General features: G+C 48.2%; 5 protein-coding genes across 5 annotated transcripts; 4 read left to right on the top strand and 1 right to left on the bottom strand.

The window, feature by feature from the left end:
* Positions 1 to 3460: 3460 nt before the first annotated feature.
* On the top strand, positions 3461 to 5839 carry KY384_000390 (uncharacterized protein; the record flags this gene model as incomplete). Its single annotated transcript, XM_044808926.1, has 2 exons — positions 3461 to 4404; positions 4675 to 5839. The coding sequence occupies 2 exons, from the start codon at positions 3461 to 3463 to the stop codon at positions 5837 to 5839; spliced, it is 2109 nt and encodes a 702-aa protein (XP_044665679.1).
* A 1066-nt stretch (positions 5840 to 6905) lies between these two features.
* KY384_000389 (uncharacterized protein) lies at positions 6906 to 7852 on the bottom strand (the record flags this gene model as incomplete). Its single annotated transcript, XM_044808925.1, has 2 exons — positions 6906 to 7363; positions 7546 to 7852. The coding sequence occupies 2 exons, from the start codon at positions 7850 to 7852 to the stop codon at positions 6906 to 6908; spliced, it is 765 nt and encodes a 254-aa protein (XP_044665678.1).
* A 1391-nt stretch (positions 7853 to 9243) lies between these two features.
* KY384_000388 (uncharacterized protein) lies at positions 9244 to 10192 on the top strand (the record flags this gene model as incomplete). Its single annotated transcript, XM_044808924.1, has 2 exons — positions 9244 to 9596; positions 9682 to 10192. The coding sequence occupies 2 exons, from the start codon at positions 9244 to 9246 to the stop codon at positions 10190 to 10192; spliced, it is 864 nt and encodes a 287-aa protein (XP_044665677.1).
* Positions 10193 to 13084: 2892 nt separating this feature from the next.
* KY384_000387 (uncharacterized protein) lies at positions 13085 to 13537 on the top strand (the record flags this gene model as incomplete). Its single annotated transcript, XM_044808923.1, has 1 exon — positions 13085 to 13537. The coding sequence occupies one exon, from the start codon at positions 13085 to 13087 to the stop codon at positions 13535 to 13537; it is 453 nt and encodes a 150-aa protein (XP_044665676.1).
* A 1173-nt stretch (positions 13538 to 14710) lies between these two features.
* On the top strand, positions 14711 to 15196 carry KY384_000386 (uncharacterized protein; the record flags this gene model as incomplete). Its single annotated transcript, XM_044808922.1, has 1 exon — positions 14711 to 15196. The coding sequence occupies one exon, from the start codon at positions 14711 to 14713 to the stop codon at positions 15194 to 15196; it is 486 nt and encodes a 161-aa protein (XP_044665675.1).
* Between the last annotated feature and the right edge of the window lie 2998 nt (positions 15197 to 18194).

Genomic DNA, 18194 nt, shown 5'->3' with positions numbered 1-18194 from the left:
GAAGCGAAGGATGAGGATGAAGGAACGCCTGCTGCTCTGTGTGGTCTTTATAGACCTGAAAGAAGTCCATACAAAATGCTGGGCATTCCTTGTCCTGCATCTAGATCCTATCTAAGGTCGATTTAGCTTCATCGTTCCTGAGCCAGCAGACTCATTGGGAAGGTGTACCTGTTAGTGGGATCTAGATGGTCAAAGAACATCGGACTTCGCTTGGTGTCTAGCTCGCACCCCGCAAATCCTTACCTCCCCGCCCCATCATATCTCATCTCAGCTGTATGCTCGATACATCTAATGGTAATAACACTAGAACTTAAGAAGCCCCTCGTCTTCACCGCTTCACACAGTTTCGCCCTTTCTCGTTGACGATTAAGCCGCAATATGGGTCTCCTACAGAAAGAGTATTCGATCGTATCTCAAGACGCGGAGATGGCCGTATCAGAAGAAAGACCTTCAACAACATCACACTTTTCATGGCGAGATGTTGCCCTGCTCATCCTCTTCATCTCAACAGTCGGCCTCGCCATACCATACTTTAGACGACAACCAAGCCCAGAACACAGCTACAGTAAGCTAACCCTTTCCCTCCAGAATCACCTCACTCACACCTATCATCCACAGTCGGCAACAACCATCGCATCTGGCTCCCTTACAACTGGACAACAATCTACTCCTCCTTTCTCCCCTCCGACACCACCGACGCCTGGTCCTCCATCGTTCCCGCCCACGGCATCGTGGCCCTGGACCACAAATGGGCAGCGAGCAACAACCTCCCGCAATCGATTAACCTCCCCGACGACAAGTCCAAGGGCGTCTACATCATCGACGCATACCATCAAATCCACTGTCTCGTTCGTTTCCCCCCACCCCTTGCCCCCCTCGCCCCTTCCCTTACATCCCACCTCCCCACCAAAACCCTCCCTTTTCCCACCCCACTAACCCCCCTCCCCCTCCCTAGACAATAATCCGCACCACCCTCCGCGCCCTCCTCTCCGGTCTCCCACCGCCCAAAGAGTCGGCGCACAGTTTCCACTGCTTCGACAGCCTGCGGCAATACATCATGTGCACAGCGGGGGACACGCCCCTTTACACGTTCGGCGGCAACAGGACGGGCGACGGGCAAGCACGGCTGTGTCGTAGCTGGAAACAGCTGAGTGACTGGGCGAAGGAGCATACGGCGTGCTATGCGGATGGGGATCGGCCGGTGAGGTTGATTGAGCATTTTAGACGGTGTGCGGAGGGGGAAGGGGAGGGCGAGGGAGGGGAGGGGGGGATGGGTTGATGCGGGATAGGGTTTTTTGAGTTTGATGGGGTGCAATTTTGTTAGAGACGGCATGTGGCTAAGTGCTTTCCTCGCTCATGATGGACGTGCGAGCTACGTTGGTACTTCCGGATTCTCTTCGTGTAGAATGGAAGTGCTCGCAGTGATCAAGTAACATCCGTAGCCGTCAGGCTTTGCCTAGCTGGGATTTCCGAGGATCCCTGCCCACCTCTGATCCTGATACCATAGCGTAGTCTCTCTCCCACAACAATCGCTTTCGCACGGATATTTTCCTAGCAGCAGCCACTCGAGTCGTTCGTTTCGTTCCCCTCAAACTCAGGTTCCAGCCCTCTGGAAGCGAAGCGTAGATCACAACGTTCTCGACCGATCGCCTGGGATTTTTAAGGTGAACTTTGCTTCGGACTTAAATTTTGGAAGCAGAGAAGCTAGACTGGGATCAGAGTCTTATACAGTTGCAAGCGATCACATGATCGTACGCCCGTCTCGGGAAGCTTGACGAAAGTCGGCGGCGCAGGCTAGTGAGAGCCGCTGGAAGCCAATCCAGGCACTTAAGGTGCACGGGGGTCGTGATTGGAAGCTGCGGTATCGAGCTGCGTAAGTATGCTATGCTCTGAAGTATGCAACAGCCTTGTATCTTTGGGAGTAGTGGCTGTTTGTTTGTTTGGTTTTTTTGGTTTTTTTTGATGGCTTCAGTGTTGCCCGATCTGTAACCTACATCTTAGACAGATACAACAATGCCCAGGTCTTCGGATGCCCTTGGACATTCTCGTCCCCCTCCCTACGCCAGTGAGCTAAGGGGGGTGGACATTACTGTCAACTCTGAAGAATACGAATTTTGACTCAAGAGGGTTAAAGCTTTGTTGCACTCCGGACCGAAATGCTTTGCGGATTTGGACTTTGCGCTGTTCACGGCAGATGCGACGTGCGTATCCTGGTCTCGGACCAGTGCAAATAAGATTCTGTACAAAAGCCATGCTTTGAACGATATTTCGGGGGCCGAGTGCTCGTAATTAATGATCCTCCGCACGCCGACGATGGGCCGGAACCCTCAAGCGAGGAGGCAAAATAAGACCGTGAGGCAGGCCAAGAGCCTCAAGTTATAATTACTTTGTGCCATAGTCGCTCTTCAGGCGTCAGCTGTTGTGATTGCTCGAATGTAACCAAGTGTCTTGATTTGAACACTCGCAAATCAACACGAGTGGAGGGCAGAGTTACCAAAGGTTCAAATGCGTGAAGAAGGGTCAAAGAGTTGAAATGAGACTAAGAGACACGCCTATCCGAGATTTTGATAAATGAAATCTTCCCAATTGCATTGGAACAAGATCCTGAAAAGAAGGAAGCGTACAGCGATACAGGGGTAAGTACAGTACCCAAGGTAAACCCAGTATCGAAGGACAAACCCAGTATATGTCCCCAGCTATGGTGCTGACTGGCTAAAGTAGCTTGGAGAAGGCTGCGGATCGAACGCGCAAACTCACTTTGAAGTTCGACTATCTCAACTGGAAGATGCAAGAACAATGGAAGGCTTATCGATGGGTCTACATTGACTTGTATACCGACCCTATCAGCATCCTGTCCGCAAGCTTCTCGCAAGGCTTTTGTAAGGCATTTTTGTTCGTACCTTGACATTAATACTTACAGACTGAATTTACGAGCCTCCCGAAATCTCGATAGGGAGACCGTCATCGTCTTTCATCCGCAATCGATTGAAGGACACCTGATCTGGAACCTCAAACCACATAGATATATCGAACCTCTAGTAACTAGTTGTCTCTGTTGAATATCATGTCTCCGACGAAAGTTCCAGAGGTCTGCAACGTTCATTGAAGGTAAGAATCTCGCAAGAGCGGGGAACCTTGCAGCTAGCTTGTAAGTGTGCCTGGTTGAGCACGTAGGCCCAGCGTTAGTGTGCGTCTGTAAGGCTACGTCTGCAGCACAGACCTACAGCATATTCCAACCTTCTTAGAGTTCTTCTATTTAGAAGATACCTTGATATTTGTAGGAGACATATATCATAGCTAATGTCAAAGCAGACAGCCAGGCCACGATCAAACCAAGTCGCATTCCACGCAAAGTTTGCCTGCCGAATATCAAAGTCTAGCAACATCGCACCAGGGCCAGGAAGGCAAAGCTGTCTCCACTTCAGGCGAAGAATTGGATTTCAACGTTTCCCCTGAAAAGATGCAAGACGAAAGTACGGACCATGATGCGTTTATCGCAGAGGAGCCTAGAGGCGATAATGTAGGTTCAGACGCTGGACAAAAGCATGGGAAGTCCAAGTCGAAGTCGACAACACGGAAGAACGAGTCTTTCAAGAAACTCGAGCGCCATACCTTGTCATTATGGCTAGCATCTGCATTCGCGATTGTATCTATCTTCACTTGGGCAATAACTTGCACATTATCATACAAGCCTGTTCGATTCGAAACGTATCATGATTCAATTGGTCGATTTTCCAAGGGCCAATTCGAGGAGAATGACCGGTGGCGAAGAGTTTCGAGAGTTGGGCTGCAGGTCTTGGGGACTCTCAGTATACCGCTGACATCTGCCGTGTGTGCAAGAGCAGTCGTTGTGTATTGTCAACGATCGTCGACTAAAAGGCAGCCTACTATCTCTATGCGCCAGACGCTCGTGTTGGCTGACAAAGGTTGGTTGGATCTAGACACATGGGTGAACCTTTTTGGTCCCACGGGTGGAAGATATTACAGCCCACCTTTGGTCTTGTCGATGTTGCTATGTGGGTTGGGTATAGCTACTCCCTCCTTGAAAATTGAAGATAGTTCTGATCTTTCTTCAGCATTCTCCATATCTATACTTCAAGGAGCTTTCATCGATACCGTTTCAATCACAGTCATGACCAATGCAGACACAAATGATTACAACTACACCAATAAAAATCCAGTGCCATACAGCACTGTGGGCACGACCCTTTCGGCGATAAACGGCGATAAAGATTTGTATCTTCCAAGCGTTGTTGAAGCCACAATTGCTGGCAAAGCTGGAGATCTGCAACCCAATTTATGGGTCATCGGTCAAAACCGCTCAAATCTGACAAGCTTGGACTCTTTCTACTCTTCGCCCGGTGTACACTTCGACCCTAAACCTGAGGGCTATAACATACCGCTGTATGGACCGCAGACAAAAAATTGAAGCAAAGCCTTTTTTCACAAGCTCCTTAACAGTCGGCACTGACACTGGGATTCTCAGAACTCTCGTTCTGCGGATGACTACATCGTTACAATGTCAAGACATCCCACAAGCCGGTTTCCCATCTGACTGCAATGAGACGGCTTCCCTCGCAATGAACTTTACAAATACACAATTCCGGGGGTAGCGGATGAATATAATCCCCCAAATCTTTATGTTTCGCCAATATTCTCTTTTCATATATGCAGCCCAGCGGCCAAGAACTGGACTCGAGACAACGGAAGCTCACACAGTATTACAGAAGAATTGTACATAGATCTCCAGACATGGGTAACAGCAGCGACGAGTAAAAGCTGGGGTACCGCCTCGGACATTCCTATCCGATACAACTTCACCTTCCATTGCGTTGCAGACTCAAATCTAGCATACTTCGAACCCATGAATGAATGGAAGGGGCATCAAGTCCAGGACAAAGTCGACATCAATGCAAAGTACAATCCGCACTTCACTGGCCCAAACACGCCACTAAATCCCCACGAACTGATCTACTCACCCGCCGCGCCAGGACCACTCGCAACTTCTGTTCGCGCTCTATTCGGTAACAACACGTTCTTCAACAGCATCATCAACGCAAATGATACCCGAGGCGCCAACCTCGACGTCTGCCGCGCCCTCCGCATACCGCTGACTGGGCTGTGCAGCACGCGCGGCTCCGACAACTTGATGTGCAACCCGTTCAAGTCCCAATCTGGCTCAACGCTCCCATGCATCAGACCAGACGCTTTGAGTACCCCGGGGGAGACCGAAGACCAGTGGCCTTCTGACTACGGACTCTCGAACGCGACAGCCTCGGACGGGACACTCGCATATTTCCTCTACATGTGGTTACAGCGCTTCAACAATTGGAATTCCACCATGGCAGCTCTTACGCTCACGAACTTCTACAGTGCAAGAGCGCTTCTCGACCCTAGTCGAGCGCGAACGTGGTCGACTTTCGAGAACACGACGGTGGGTGAAAGCGGTAATCCGATCGCTCTTCCAATATTCTCTAGCCCGGGATTTCGAAGCCAGAAACTCCATACACCATTCGCTGCGATCGTTGTCATCAGTACGCTTATCTTTCTACAGATCACAGGGTTGTTGGCACTAGGGATATACACCAGTATACAACGTACATGGACGGCATCATTAAATGGATTCGCACTGCTAAGGATAGGGAAGTCGATGGGGGATGAGCTACCGTTGATATCGGCGGCGGAGAAGAAGGAGGCGGATATATTGGATAGAACGGAGGGTTGGATTGGTGATGAGGATGACGGGGGTGAGGCGGGTGGTAGGCTTTTGCAGATCGGGGGAAGCGGTCGCTTGATGCCGAAGCGTCGTTACCGGACCAAGAGGGAACCAGAAACTTGATGAGAACAGCAGTACGTAAGACATTACCTCACAATGCGGGAGAAGGTTTAATTGAAAAAAGACTGTATATTCGCCAATCTGCAACTTCATAAGCTACGCAAATACTGTCCTATCTTTACGACTGTGGTACTTTCAAGATCCAACACTAAGCGACAACCAAGTCTTCGGAGCCAGTATAGGTTCTGGCTTCAGTACATCGCAGCCGCCTCCCAAGAATATTCCCCTGCTGAGGATTCAACTCACAGAACCGCCTGTTCTGTCCCTTCACCCAACTTAACTCTCCCAATCACCGATCAAGGGGACGCACAGCCCCACCGTCATCCTCCAGAAACCCTCCCACACGAGATCTCACGAGTGCTCGGCTCACGCAAGCAGTCAAAAGCAAGCTGGCAATGGAACTCTAGCACAAAGCGATGCCTACAATCCCGAAATCTCCAGATCTGCTGACAGGCTGACCGCGACCTCTGAGAAGCTGAGGCTCAGTTTACAGATCGGCGGCTTTTGACTTCCGACTTTCGGGCATTTTTTTATCGTATATCGACTCCTCTCCAGTAGTACTTGCTTTTCTTCTCTCCACCTCGCCAGACATTGGACTGATGAGTATGAGCTTTGTTACCTGAAGTTCAGAACCGAAATATTGTGGGACTTGGAGCTCGCAGCGCATCTTAGTTTCGGACCAGGGCAAATAAGATACTGTACTAGAACCTTTTTTGACAAGTGTTTTGGGAGGCGAGTACCTGTCGTTCGTGGGTGCCAGAACGTTCGTTTTTCATGCAGTCTTCTGGGTTGATATTAAACAATGTCCGCATCGAGGAGATAGTCTTTTGTACGAATTGGCTTGGCGTTCTTCAGGCGGATAGCAACAGCACCTCAGCTTGAAATTAAGCTGAGCAACAAGTATCTCCCTCTATCTTACATTCCCTCGTTTCAATTTACTCTGTCGTCGCTTCCTAGTCCTCTTTTCTTGTACGTACTATACCCTGCATTCCAGATCTCTTACGGCTACTTTTCATAGGTAGTTACCCTTTTGGCTCTTTCCCTCACAGCCCCGTCTTCTGCGAATACGTCACCCCCTCACCAATAATCCTATACGCCCCCCTGTGGTCCCAGTGCCATTATACTTAGGATCATACTCGAAACTGAACGTCCCCCTCCTCGTGTAGCCTAGCTCCGTGCTCCTACTAAAATCTAACGGATCATATTTCTTGATGCTTGCATCAATCCCAGAACCACCTTTTATCGCGGTCAGAAGTGCGTTGACAATGACCACGCCATAGGCATAGTTCTCGGGATTCTTAGGTGTGGCGTTACTGTCGGGATCAGTATGGATGATGAGGAAAGCCTCGCCGCCGCTCAAGTCGTCTCTGTGGGAATCGATTTGGGCTTTAAGTTCGTTGGTCGTGTCTTGGTAGAATTCGGGGCTAAGATCCCTTGTGGGTGTGCCTCTTTGGTCGACTTCCCAAACGTGCCTCGAGAAGACTCCGTTCTTGGAGGCGATGAATATGGTTGTGCAGCCACTCAGGCCTTGCAATGCTGCTGCATAGCTGTTGCGCTGGGAGGAAAAGGCGCGAAAAATGGCGTGTTTGTGCTTTTGTCAGGGCAGATGTTTGTGGTGTAGGTTTGTTTGAGGAGCTCGTAAGGGAATTCGTCTGCGTTGGAATTTTCGTAGAAGCGCTTTTGAAGCGCAAAGCCGGCCGAAGAGATACCAGGTGATCTCTTCTCTGGAGGATTGTTTCCTTGAGGGTAACTCGGTCCATCGGATACACTGATCTTACCACCGCCGCATAATTTGGGACACTGGTCAGGGCTGCACTTGGTGCGCCCTTGGATAGGTGCAGGAATCGCGGTTGATGTAGGAGACGGTGTCGGCGATGGTGCAGGGTTCTGTCCCGGACACTTGTCAAGAGCAATACACGGAGTCTCTCGATCTTGGAGCTCTGCAGGGGCAGCAGTACCGAATCGTATCAGTGTAAAGAGGAAGGCTGATAGTATTGCGGTCTTAATGGGCGACATGACTCGAAAGTGGCTGTTCAAATCGATATTCTTCACTGATGAGACGTTAAAAAACGTCAGCAAGGCGAAGAGAAAAGTTTAGTCCTTGAGAGGGATTGATGAATCTTGGAGACAGAAGAGCGTTTACTCTGTATATATATATATATACATATCAAGATTCCAGGCTGAGCCGACTGACCTTGCAGACTTCTCCGAACCATCCAAAAATCGTCTGGTGTTACTGGCCATCATGCTAGAGTACGCCTTGCCTCCCCCTGCAATATGGCGATAATACCTGAATAGCGTACTTTGCCCCCTTCGACTAGCAACCATGATGGCTTTAGAAGGCAGGAATGAATGCGTATGATCCGTTCTACGAAACGAAACTTGCATAAGTCTTGTTGACGCGTCATCATTCGAGATGCAGGGGGTTGAGCAAAGGTCTCAGGCGTCCTGAGAAATGGGCGCAGATCCGTCAATCTCGGAGTCATGGACATAAGCCAGTCACGGAGAAGAGTCTTTGTATGCAGTCTCTGGGCACAATAAACTCATTGGTTCCAGCACACAGTTAGATAAAATTAAAGGGTCCCGAGTACAACCGACAGGTAGAGTGTCGAAATTTGAAGGGAGGCCACTTGCCTGAAGACATGTGGCAAGGTATTTTGTGTTCCTGTGCGAATATTGCCAATCGTTTAGAATGAGGGTGTGGAAGCCGATCTCGTCAGTGGTAGAGAGGGCGGTAATTGAGCCTTGTTGTGCCTTTTCGCTGCTGTGCCACTGGGACCTCGGAAAATTATGTGCATTGACTACGGCTCAGACAGGCGAATAAGGTGCCTACCGAGCGTTTTACCCCTATTCATATACCTGATCTACGCCACTCGGAACTGCGATTGGCACCTGATATTCCCTGATCTACTGACACGCTGTCAGCGGTCTTTGACAGGCTGGGGCCTAGTTTGCAGATTGGCAGCCTTTAATCTCTGACTTCAAGATATCGTTTGTACTTTGTAGTTATCTCCCCAGTACTTCTTTTCCTCTCCTCGCCTCGCTGGATAGTAGATTGACATGTATGAGGTAGTTGAAGCGGTACAGAACCTAGGATCCGGAAACTAGAGAGAACTAGAACAGTATCACTTTACTTACAGCAATTCTGAGTATCTGAGCGGCTTTCTCAGTCCTTAGTCGTACTTCGTGCAAGTCGGGGCCTCAAGATATCGTTGTAAGTGGTAGCACGCTGCTGGTAGTCCTCGTCCTGTGCCACCTTCCCGTTCCAGTGAGTCTGACGTCATACGTAACGAGGAAAAGTGCCTCAGCCTTCACTTCACCTGTCAGACTCGTTGCCAACGTGTCTTACCCCAGGTTTCCCAATAGGAAAGAGTCATCGATAGAAAGAGCGCCGAAAGCCTTTGACGATGAGTCTTGAAGAAGAGACGGATCGCTACCAGAGACAGGACCAGCTGGTGGAAGCCGTGAAGCGTGGCGATATTCATCAATGCCAAATAGAGTTGAATCAATGGACGGCACAAAGCTCAACTCCATTCAAACCAGCGAAAGATCTTGCACCAGTACTTGCAGCTGCTACGAGCTCGAAGAACACCCAAATGGTCTCTTTCCTGCTGCACCAAGGTGCCCCAATCTCTAGCTCGGACGCACTTTTCGCGTTAAGAGGCGAGGACACCGAAGCCACCATTGCGCTGCTCCAGACCTTTCTCGACCATGGTTGGGACATCAATGGCAAGACAGACATTGGCAAAAACATATTAGTGTAAGCTCTCCTTTTTTCCTTCCGATGACACGGGAAGGCCTTGATCAGGAGATCCATGCTAACAGGTATCTCTCTCTCTCCGAAGACATGTCATAGCCAATGAGACCCTCACACGCTGGTTCCTCGCCCACGGGGCAGACGTTAACGCAATCGGCAAGGTTGGCTCGACAATACTCGATGTCGCAGCCGCAAATTCTAGTCCAGCCATTTTCGACCTTCTTGTTCAGCACGGTGCTAGACTCGAAGACAGCGATGCCTTACATTCGGCAGCTGGGGCACGGGAAACCAAAGAAGGGCGCGTGGAAATGATGAAACATTTGCTGGATCTTGGGGTGTTTGATGTTAATGCTTTGGAAAGGAGGGAATATCCGCCTTCGAGACGTCGAGGAAGAGGTACGCCGTTGCATAATGCTGTCCTTTCTGAGGATGTGGAGAGGTTGAGGCTATTGCTAGCTTATGGTACAGATCTGGAGAGAGAAAATACGATGGGCGAGACGGCTGAGGAATTTGCAGCTGATAGAGGGTTCAAGATATCAGAAGCCTTCCTGAAGGACGCCGCTGCGAGTAAGGGGAGGACGGAGAATGTCGGGGCCTGACAAGATCAAGAGGGTTCGAGTGGCGCTGGTCTCGTCTTTTAGTCTCAAAATCGGGTTGCCACAGCCCGACGCAAGGGTTATTGAAGCGCGGATTCGAATATCCCTGGGGAAGGAAAAAATCCTTTTGATGCGTAAATCCTATGTACACTCTTTGGAATGACCTACTCTATATTCCTGATAGAGTGCCAAAGTCCTCATTCCAGTGTTATCGCACGACTACTTAATCTCTACTTTGCAGTCTCTCCGAGGTTGTATACATCTCAGTCTGGGTTATTCAGAGAGCAGAACGAGGGTGAGTTTGAGTAAGGGTCTTGATGAGGTGCTATTGGATCTCTAATGCTGATCTTAGGCGGGCGTGTGCGTGACCCACGTCTTGCACCCACTTGCCACCACAACGAAGGTCCACAGGTCGTTCATACTGTTGCGCATTCGATATCTCACTTCAGACGCCTAAGGCAGAGGCTCTGGCTGACGACTCAGTGTCTCCAATCAAAAATGTCGTGATCCATATTGGCCAAGTTTCTATCTACAGCGTCAACAATATCCCAGCCAGATAGAGCCTCATTTAAAATAGCTGCACGATGAGACTCAACCGCGGTGGTGCGCTAGATTTCTATTAGGCCCGAGAAGATCAGAGTCTGCGTGACGCTGAAACAGGAGCCTGCAGTCGCCACAGAGCGCAAAGCCACTCGGTTCATATTCTGTACAGCGATGTGAAGCGATTACGACGATTCTTTTTCAGTACGACGGTCACAAAGTTCACATCGTCTCCATTTCTCATTCTTTTCCAACCTTCACTCCAAAAACTTCTCGTCATCTTCAAAATTGCCTCCCATCTATCTCGGCCAAAGAAAGCTTCCTTCAGTACAGAACAGCTGAGTAAAACATGCAGCTACTCTTGCTCCACTATGTCCTTCTTTTCACATTCGGCTGTTCTAAATGCTACGCGCATGACAGTTACCACCGAATTAATGTGGGAAAATCCGGCTTGAGCTTTGAGCCCAGCACAATAGACGCATGGACTGGCGACGAACTCTCTTTCCATTTCCACAATGGTTCACACAGTGTCGTACGAAGTACCTTCGAGAAACCCTGTGTGCCCCTTGAAGGCAACAGCAGCGTGTTCTCTGGGGTGGTGAACGTTGCGAAAGGTGAAAAGGAACAAGTAAGGGCCCTGTGTTGTATCCGGAGATACAGGAATCGCTATTGACTTCTATAATCCTGGTAGAACAACAATACTTTTACCGTCATTACTAAGGATGAACATCCTATGTGGATCTACTGTTCTGTGGGAAACCATTGTAATGAGGGTATGGCTATGGTGGTGAACCCGCCGTGCGTCTAACAGGTTCCCTTGAGATCTTTTAGGTATATCCTTGACGGCTGACTCGACGCAGTAAGAGCAAAAATGGAAATCTCACAGCTTACAAAGCTGCGTCGAAGACTGCTGTTGTTTCGGCACCAGGCATGATCGTTGGTGGCAAATTTGGGAATGGTGGGGTGATGCCCAAACCATCAGACGGGGTGAAGATTTTATGTATTGGTTTGATTCTATGGACTTGTCTCCAAACTTGGTAATATGTTAGGTGTACAATATATGTTGCATGCCTATGTGAAAGGTCGTACAGAACGGGAGGGAACACACACTATGAAGTGAAGTGGAGTTTTACCCCATCTCGAGGAATCGATATAGAACAATCTTCATTACGGGACAATAAATGCCTATCGTTCTTAGTGCTCCATTGAATTCAGGGAATATGAGGTGTTCTGCCAAGATACTTAGGTGTTGATTCAGCGACATGGCCAAAACGAAATACATGAATCAATTATTCTTCAATGACCACGAACTTGAATCTTAAAGTACTGCTCAACCTGTAATAACAACAGCTAAATCGATTTTAGCGACTTCTCTTGAAATAAGATATCTGCATCTCTGCGCGTGAAACGCCAGTCGTATGTTGCTTCAATTGCAACCAATGGCGTGTGTAGTAGACGGAGCATCCTTTCAATTACCAATATACTTAGTAAGTGCCCCAGGTACTTCCCCATCACCTCTATACATTGCATATCTGAGCCCATATTCTAATCTTTCTGCGACAAGGGACCAAGGTGACGTGCGAATCTTGTAAGATTGCGAGTGGTACAGTGCCCGCAAACGACGACAATTAGCCCTCCACCAAAGCAGCCCCGCTAGCCTGATACTATGCTGGCAACGATTCCTAACCAAAAAATGTTCGAAAAGCAGTGTGCTCTGAGACTACCTACTATCTCGCCTGGGTTGCGGTGTTTGAATAGTAGGCGTCCAATCCAGGCCTCCTATACCACATATGGCCCCGCAAGAACGGAGCGGGCACCATTTCCAATTACCCCTGAAGAGCCAGCTTGTCATGCAGCACAGCTGCATCTCACATTCTAACGACAAGTCCAGCTCGATCAGCATCTTATGGACGAGCCTACACGGACACCCATGAAGGGTTCGCACCTAGATACAGACTCATCCGATTACTTTTCGCACCGCGTTTCAAATGCAACCCAAGGGAATGCATAATTGATCACAAGTGGACCACCACGACTCATGGCTTTGAGTTGGTAGCCAATGGGAAGAAAGATGCCGTGGAGTCTAGAAGCGAGATATCGGCTTCCAGGTAAATTTTATGACGAAATCGCGTTTCGTGAAGAAATCAACATGACCCTTTTCCTGCGAATGACGGGTGGAAAAGATTCCAACATACAAGCGATGGACGAAATGGAAGGTGTATATAGGGTTTCCATTTCCCGGAAATGTGTCGTCATTTTCACATCCTACAACCTCAGATTCTTTTGCACAAGACCAATCAGCTAATCTTTGATTATCTTTCCTTTCCCTAGCAAGTTCCTCATACCCGCTTAATAATGACCTCTACAAATCTAGAAGTCATACCTCCAACAGATTCAGAGGGGAAAGGAGCTACAAGCTTCAAGTCAACAATTTCGCACCTCAAATCATGGAACACCGCAGGGGAAGAGTGGAAAGAGTGGTCGGACTTCCAGAGGTTGGACTACATGAAGGAAATCTACGAGTACATCATGAGCTCTATCGGGTTTGCTGCGGATCTACTCCGAAGTCAAGCATCATATGGTGATATCCATGATTTAAATCTCTCGAGACTTAGCGCCATGCGAAAAGCAGAGAAACTTCCAGGGCTGGTGCAAAATATCAAGGGAATCTCGTCTACGATCTGCTACAGCTATAATGCGAGGACTCGTCCGAGGTGCTGGGAGGGGTTCGAGGAAATCCTTAAGTTCAAATTCGAACCACATTGGAAAAAGATGGATGACCCATCGGCTCAAGTCTTGTCGAGCTAAGGGGTCTACTGAAGACAGCAAGGCACATACTGCGAGTAACATTCTTTGATTAAATAGAAGGGTGAACATGCCTGAGAGGAAAGATTATTATGCTTTAACATGCTTGTCTGCAAACGATCGAGTGTAATTAATCTAGATAGACAAGAATAAACACATCTTAACTGGAACTGCTTCATAATCAGAACTTTTGTAACACCTATATATGCGCCTTTGCAAGCCCTGTTCCTCAACACAAGGGCATGAGAAGCATCGAGCAGGCTACCTGACGCAACACAAGGGCATGAGAAGCATCGAGCAGGCTACCTGACGAAGGCAGAGTACAAGTCCCGAGGCAAGGGATGATCATCCAATAAATGAACGCATATCCTGCAATGTTTGTTTCACTATTCAGCCAAGGGAGTGCCGAAAGGAACCATGTGTCGCTCAAAAGAGCGCTGATGATGTCGATTGTGAAGCAAACTAGTTTCAGCTATCCTAATGAACAGCACGGCCACAAAGCTTATCCGACAACTTAGACGTGGAACATCATGCCTACGTCTCCTCATAAACTTACCTTGATCTCTTGGCTGGACGTTGACGCTCCTCGAATTACGAGCGAATGTTTCGTAAATGATCTTTAGCACTGTATCTTTTACTTTCAATGGATAGAAAATTGACCTTTACACGGGCAACGTCTCAGCATTGCTCTCTGCATGGTGGAAGTCACAAGGAACCCGCGTTTCAGTCGCAGATCATGAGGGTACATACTTGATCACCACTGGACCCTTACGCCTCGTGCGTTCGAGTGGATGCCTCAGCAGCCAATATCGTGAAACTAGGTATGAATTCTGGGACGTAGGCCCCCTTCTGCAGATCGACTCGGTCTCAGTCAGGCTCCCCCTCACCTACTCAACTGGATGGAGACACTGGTTCTAAGGAGTCTCATGTGGACTTTGCTATGTGACTTCCTCTCTGCGAGAAAGGATGCAAAATCCGCACGTACTGCTGCTGCAGAAGATAGGGGGCATAAATAGGGTTCCATTCCCCCAATTTACAAGTCACCTTCACAGTGTCCAAGTCAAGCTTCTTCTTCATAAAGGTTGATCAGCACATCATTAAACATCTTCATTCAAACTAGAAGGGTTAAATCTCTGCTGCATACTCACGCGATTGACACTGTCAGGAGTCGTAGCAATGACGAAATCCAGGGAGCAACGTTTGGCCGAGGAGGTAAAAGCGGCGACACCTAACGAGAAGGGTACATACTGGATGTCGACAAGCGAACAGCTTCGACTTCATTGGAGGGATGTCTGCTCTACTGACGAATTCATTCACATGCCCTACAAACACCAGAAGAAAACCTCGGAAGAATTCTACGGGTACATCGAGAAGAGTTTTCTTAACGCTATAGACTTTCTTGAAAAAGAGGAGGCGAAAAAACACCATCCAGCTCATCAGAAAAACATCACGGTGCTGAAAGATGCCCTCAGAGAAGCAGACACTCTTGAGAAAATGTTCAATAAGTTCAATGAAATTTCGGGACAGATACTTTTCAGCTACCCTGAGGCTGAGCGTCCAACGGACCCGCCGTGGAGTCTTTTCGAGGAACTCTTCAAGAAAAGGAACGAATACAAACGTCCTTGGGATGATTTGCAAGCACTAGCTCCGAGGCCAATGTGATATTCTTGTGCCCTTGAGGGACAACAAGCATCTCGACAGCGGATTTCACCATACTTTGCCATAACCTGGAAAACCGACTAAGCGGCTTGAATCAGTGAACGAAGATTGCACTTGACCATGCAGACACATTCATTGAACACAGGCTTATGGAGGCAAAGGAATTTATGTGAAAGAGCCTGCCTAGGACATTAATTTGGATGATAATGATGACACTATTTCTTGTTATGAAATGATTGATAGACATGCCATACATGCAATACTATTATCTTTGAAAATCAAAATCTCCCAACAGCTAACTTACGTCCTTCTATGAAGCTAAACAGCCCTGCATTTCAGTCGTTTCACATTCGGCTATCAGAAAGCACTACTTGATGCCCATATGCTTAAGAACTTGACATCGTGGTGGCAATAGTAGAGTGCGATCGTATGATGTTGCTGCGGTCCTAAGCCCTTTTATGCATGTATGGATCTAGGTCGTCCTTGTCATTCGATACAGTCCTTCCGGTATCTGCAATCCGGCGATTGAATTGGAGACCAAGAAACCTCTTTCTACTATTGAATACCAGCGATCATCTTTGTAGGGGATTTCTTGACAGTGGGTAGACTGTAGTATATGATTGGTGCTACACCACATTGCATACACAGCAAGGGCGGAAATTTACTTCGCCCGAAGTTATGCAGGGATTTGTTTCATAGCTGGTCTTCGGAAATGCATGTCTTCAGCCCGTTCGCCGATATTTATCCACATCTTTGCATTCTGTTGAGGACTAGATATGGCTAGGAGACGCTCCTTCGCAGTATTGCCTAAAGTCTTCTCAATTGGTCTTAGGATTTTCAAGCCCTTCTCAAGATAAATGAACGAGCTCGAAAATAAAGTTGAGGGTCTTCGTTTTATCTCCCAGGATTGCGAGCCAACTTACTCTACAGCAGTGGCCAGTGCAGTTGAATGCAGTTATCCATTTCGTACTAAGATGAGCATTAGTCTCAAACTCCAAACGACCCTTGCTACGCTTCTTACAATGAGTTCGCAGAACCAGCCAGTCTGTACGCAGGATACTGCTATAATGCCAACCGTACAATTATGCTGTAACGCGGCGATTGCCATAAAATGTGGTGGAAGGTGCAGCCTGTCCTTTTTCGGACAAGTACACGTCTGAAGGCGGGGATGACTCTAGATTTGTCATGGATACAGGATTATTGACATGAGATCAACAGGCATGATCGCGCCGAATATTTTCAAGTTCCATCATCGGACGAGTCGCGCTGCAACAGTAGATGTTCAAGTACAAGAAAGTAGAGATAGACATGTCAATATCCAGATGTGGCCCTACAAGCGACGAGGCTGGTTTGAAGGGATTGACGATGCAGGAGGATAAAGCTCTGAATCAGCGCACACAATAGTTGGAAGAGAATTACGATGTCGAGTATTGTTACCCTACTACGTCAGATACATCCGGTTGCTCATGTGGTGCAGAATATGTGGCATACCTGGGGCCCTAGGCGCATTACACTACAAAGTGCGCTGTGACTTACACCCTGGTCTGGTACGCAACATAACTTCTACAGCTCTCTTTTTCTTCGATAGTAAGGCTACTCAATATTCCACGTCCAGTAATGATCCGATATTCCCAGCTCAGCAACCCCCGAATGTCTCTGGAGAAATCAAATTTGGCTGGCAGAATCCGAGACTTAGTCGCACGATGCTGGGATGTTCTAATGAGAGATATATTGAAGAACCCCAAATTGGAAGACAATGGTACGTGATTGGTGACTTGATACAAGATTAGCGTAAGCTTCTCGCTTGAATGCTTTGGAGACGTAAGACACTTTTTACATTCGAATCAACCCCTTTGTCGCTACGGCTACCCTGTATCGCCCTCAGGTTTTCAGATACATCAGATAGAGCTTACTTCGCGAGGACTCCGTGGCTAGAAGCCGCCTCAAAAGTAGTTCTCAACAGCCTCTCGATGTCTCTTGAGTCCAATCAATGGCAAGTAGAGTCTGAAAGGGTTTCAACGTTATATTGGCGCGTATCAAATTAGACGTAGTCAACAAGGCTCGAGGCGAAAGATCAAATGCCTTGAAAGGCAGCATGACCCGACGGCAAATGTGATATAGATTACAACGGAGGTGATTTTCGCCGCATTCTCGATTGCTCACAAGCTGCAATTGACTCTGCACTCGCTGTTGTAGCTTCAGTTCCATTGCACAGAATTGTGAGGTGACATCCTCACATTTGCCGCTTTGCGAGTCTTCCGGTTCCGCGCAGAGCATTGCAATGTTGAATGCTGCACGTTGGCAGCAAACCGCAGGAGGGCCTTTCTAGACAGCACTGATTTCAATCAATGATCTGAAGACTTATAGTGCCGTGAGCTAAGCATCGCCAGGCGCCCTGCAGCGCGCCTGACTGTGTTGTTCCTCGGGCAACATCTACCACTTGGCCAGACGAGGGTTTGTGTCCCGTGGTCGCCTAAAATTCTTGTCGCAAGTCTTCCGCAAGCTTCAAGGACTCATTCATTGCTGATAAGGTTGAGCAGTGGTGGGTTATTAGGATGCTGAAAACAATGCACAGAAGTGCGAAAAGGCTTCACCATGATTTCGGCTGCTCTGCGCAAGTCCTTGGAAACTCCTTTGATCTTAAGAGGATACTGGAAGTCGCTCCCAAGCCACAAAGCTGTATGTAGCTCTCAATTAGTCATCGACATGCATGATCAAGTCATCACTTATCAATCAACGCTTCCGAGACCCTAATGTTTGTGGCACTGTACAAATACCTTCCTCACTGTCGAAAGCTGGGGCTTCTTTCAGAGCAGCACGTCCCCCATTAACTTCTTCTTTCAACATCGACTGAAGATCCAGAGCCATTCGGTCTAGCTAGAAACATTGCTCAGCTGAACAATCGCTCTAACATCACAATGGCATCAAGGACGCCTTTCACCTCGGCAGTAATCGCACGTCGAACTCACTACAACATCACCTCTGAATCCCCAATTCCTGA

Source organism: Bacidia gigantensis, assembly GCF_019456465.1.
Source record: "Bacidia gigantensis strain McMullin 20006 chromosome Unknown contig_49, whole genome shotgun sequence".
In the NCBI taxonomy this organism is placed as follows: Eukaryota; Fungi; Ascomycota; class Lecanoromycetes; order Lecanorales; family Ramalinaceae; genus Bacidia; species Bacidia gigantensis.
This window is presented reverse-complemented; position numbering and strand designations above follow the sequence as displayed.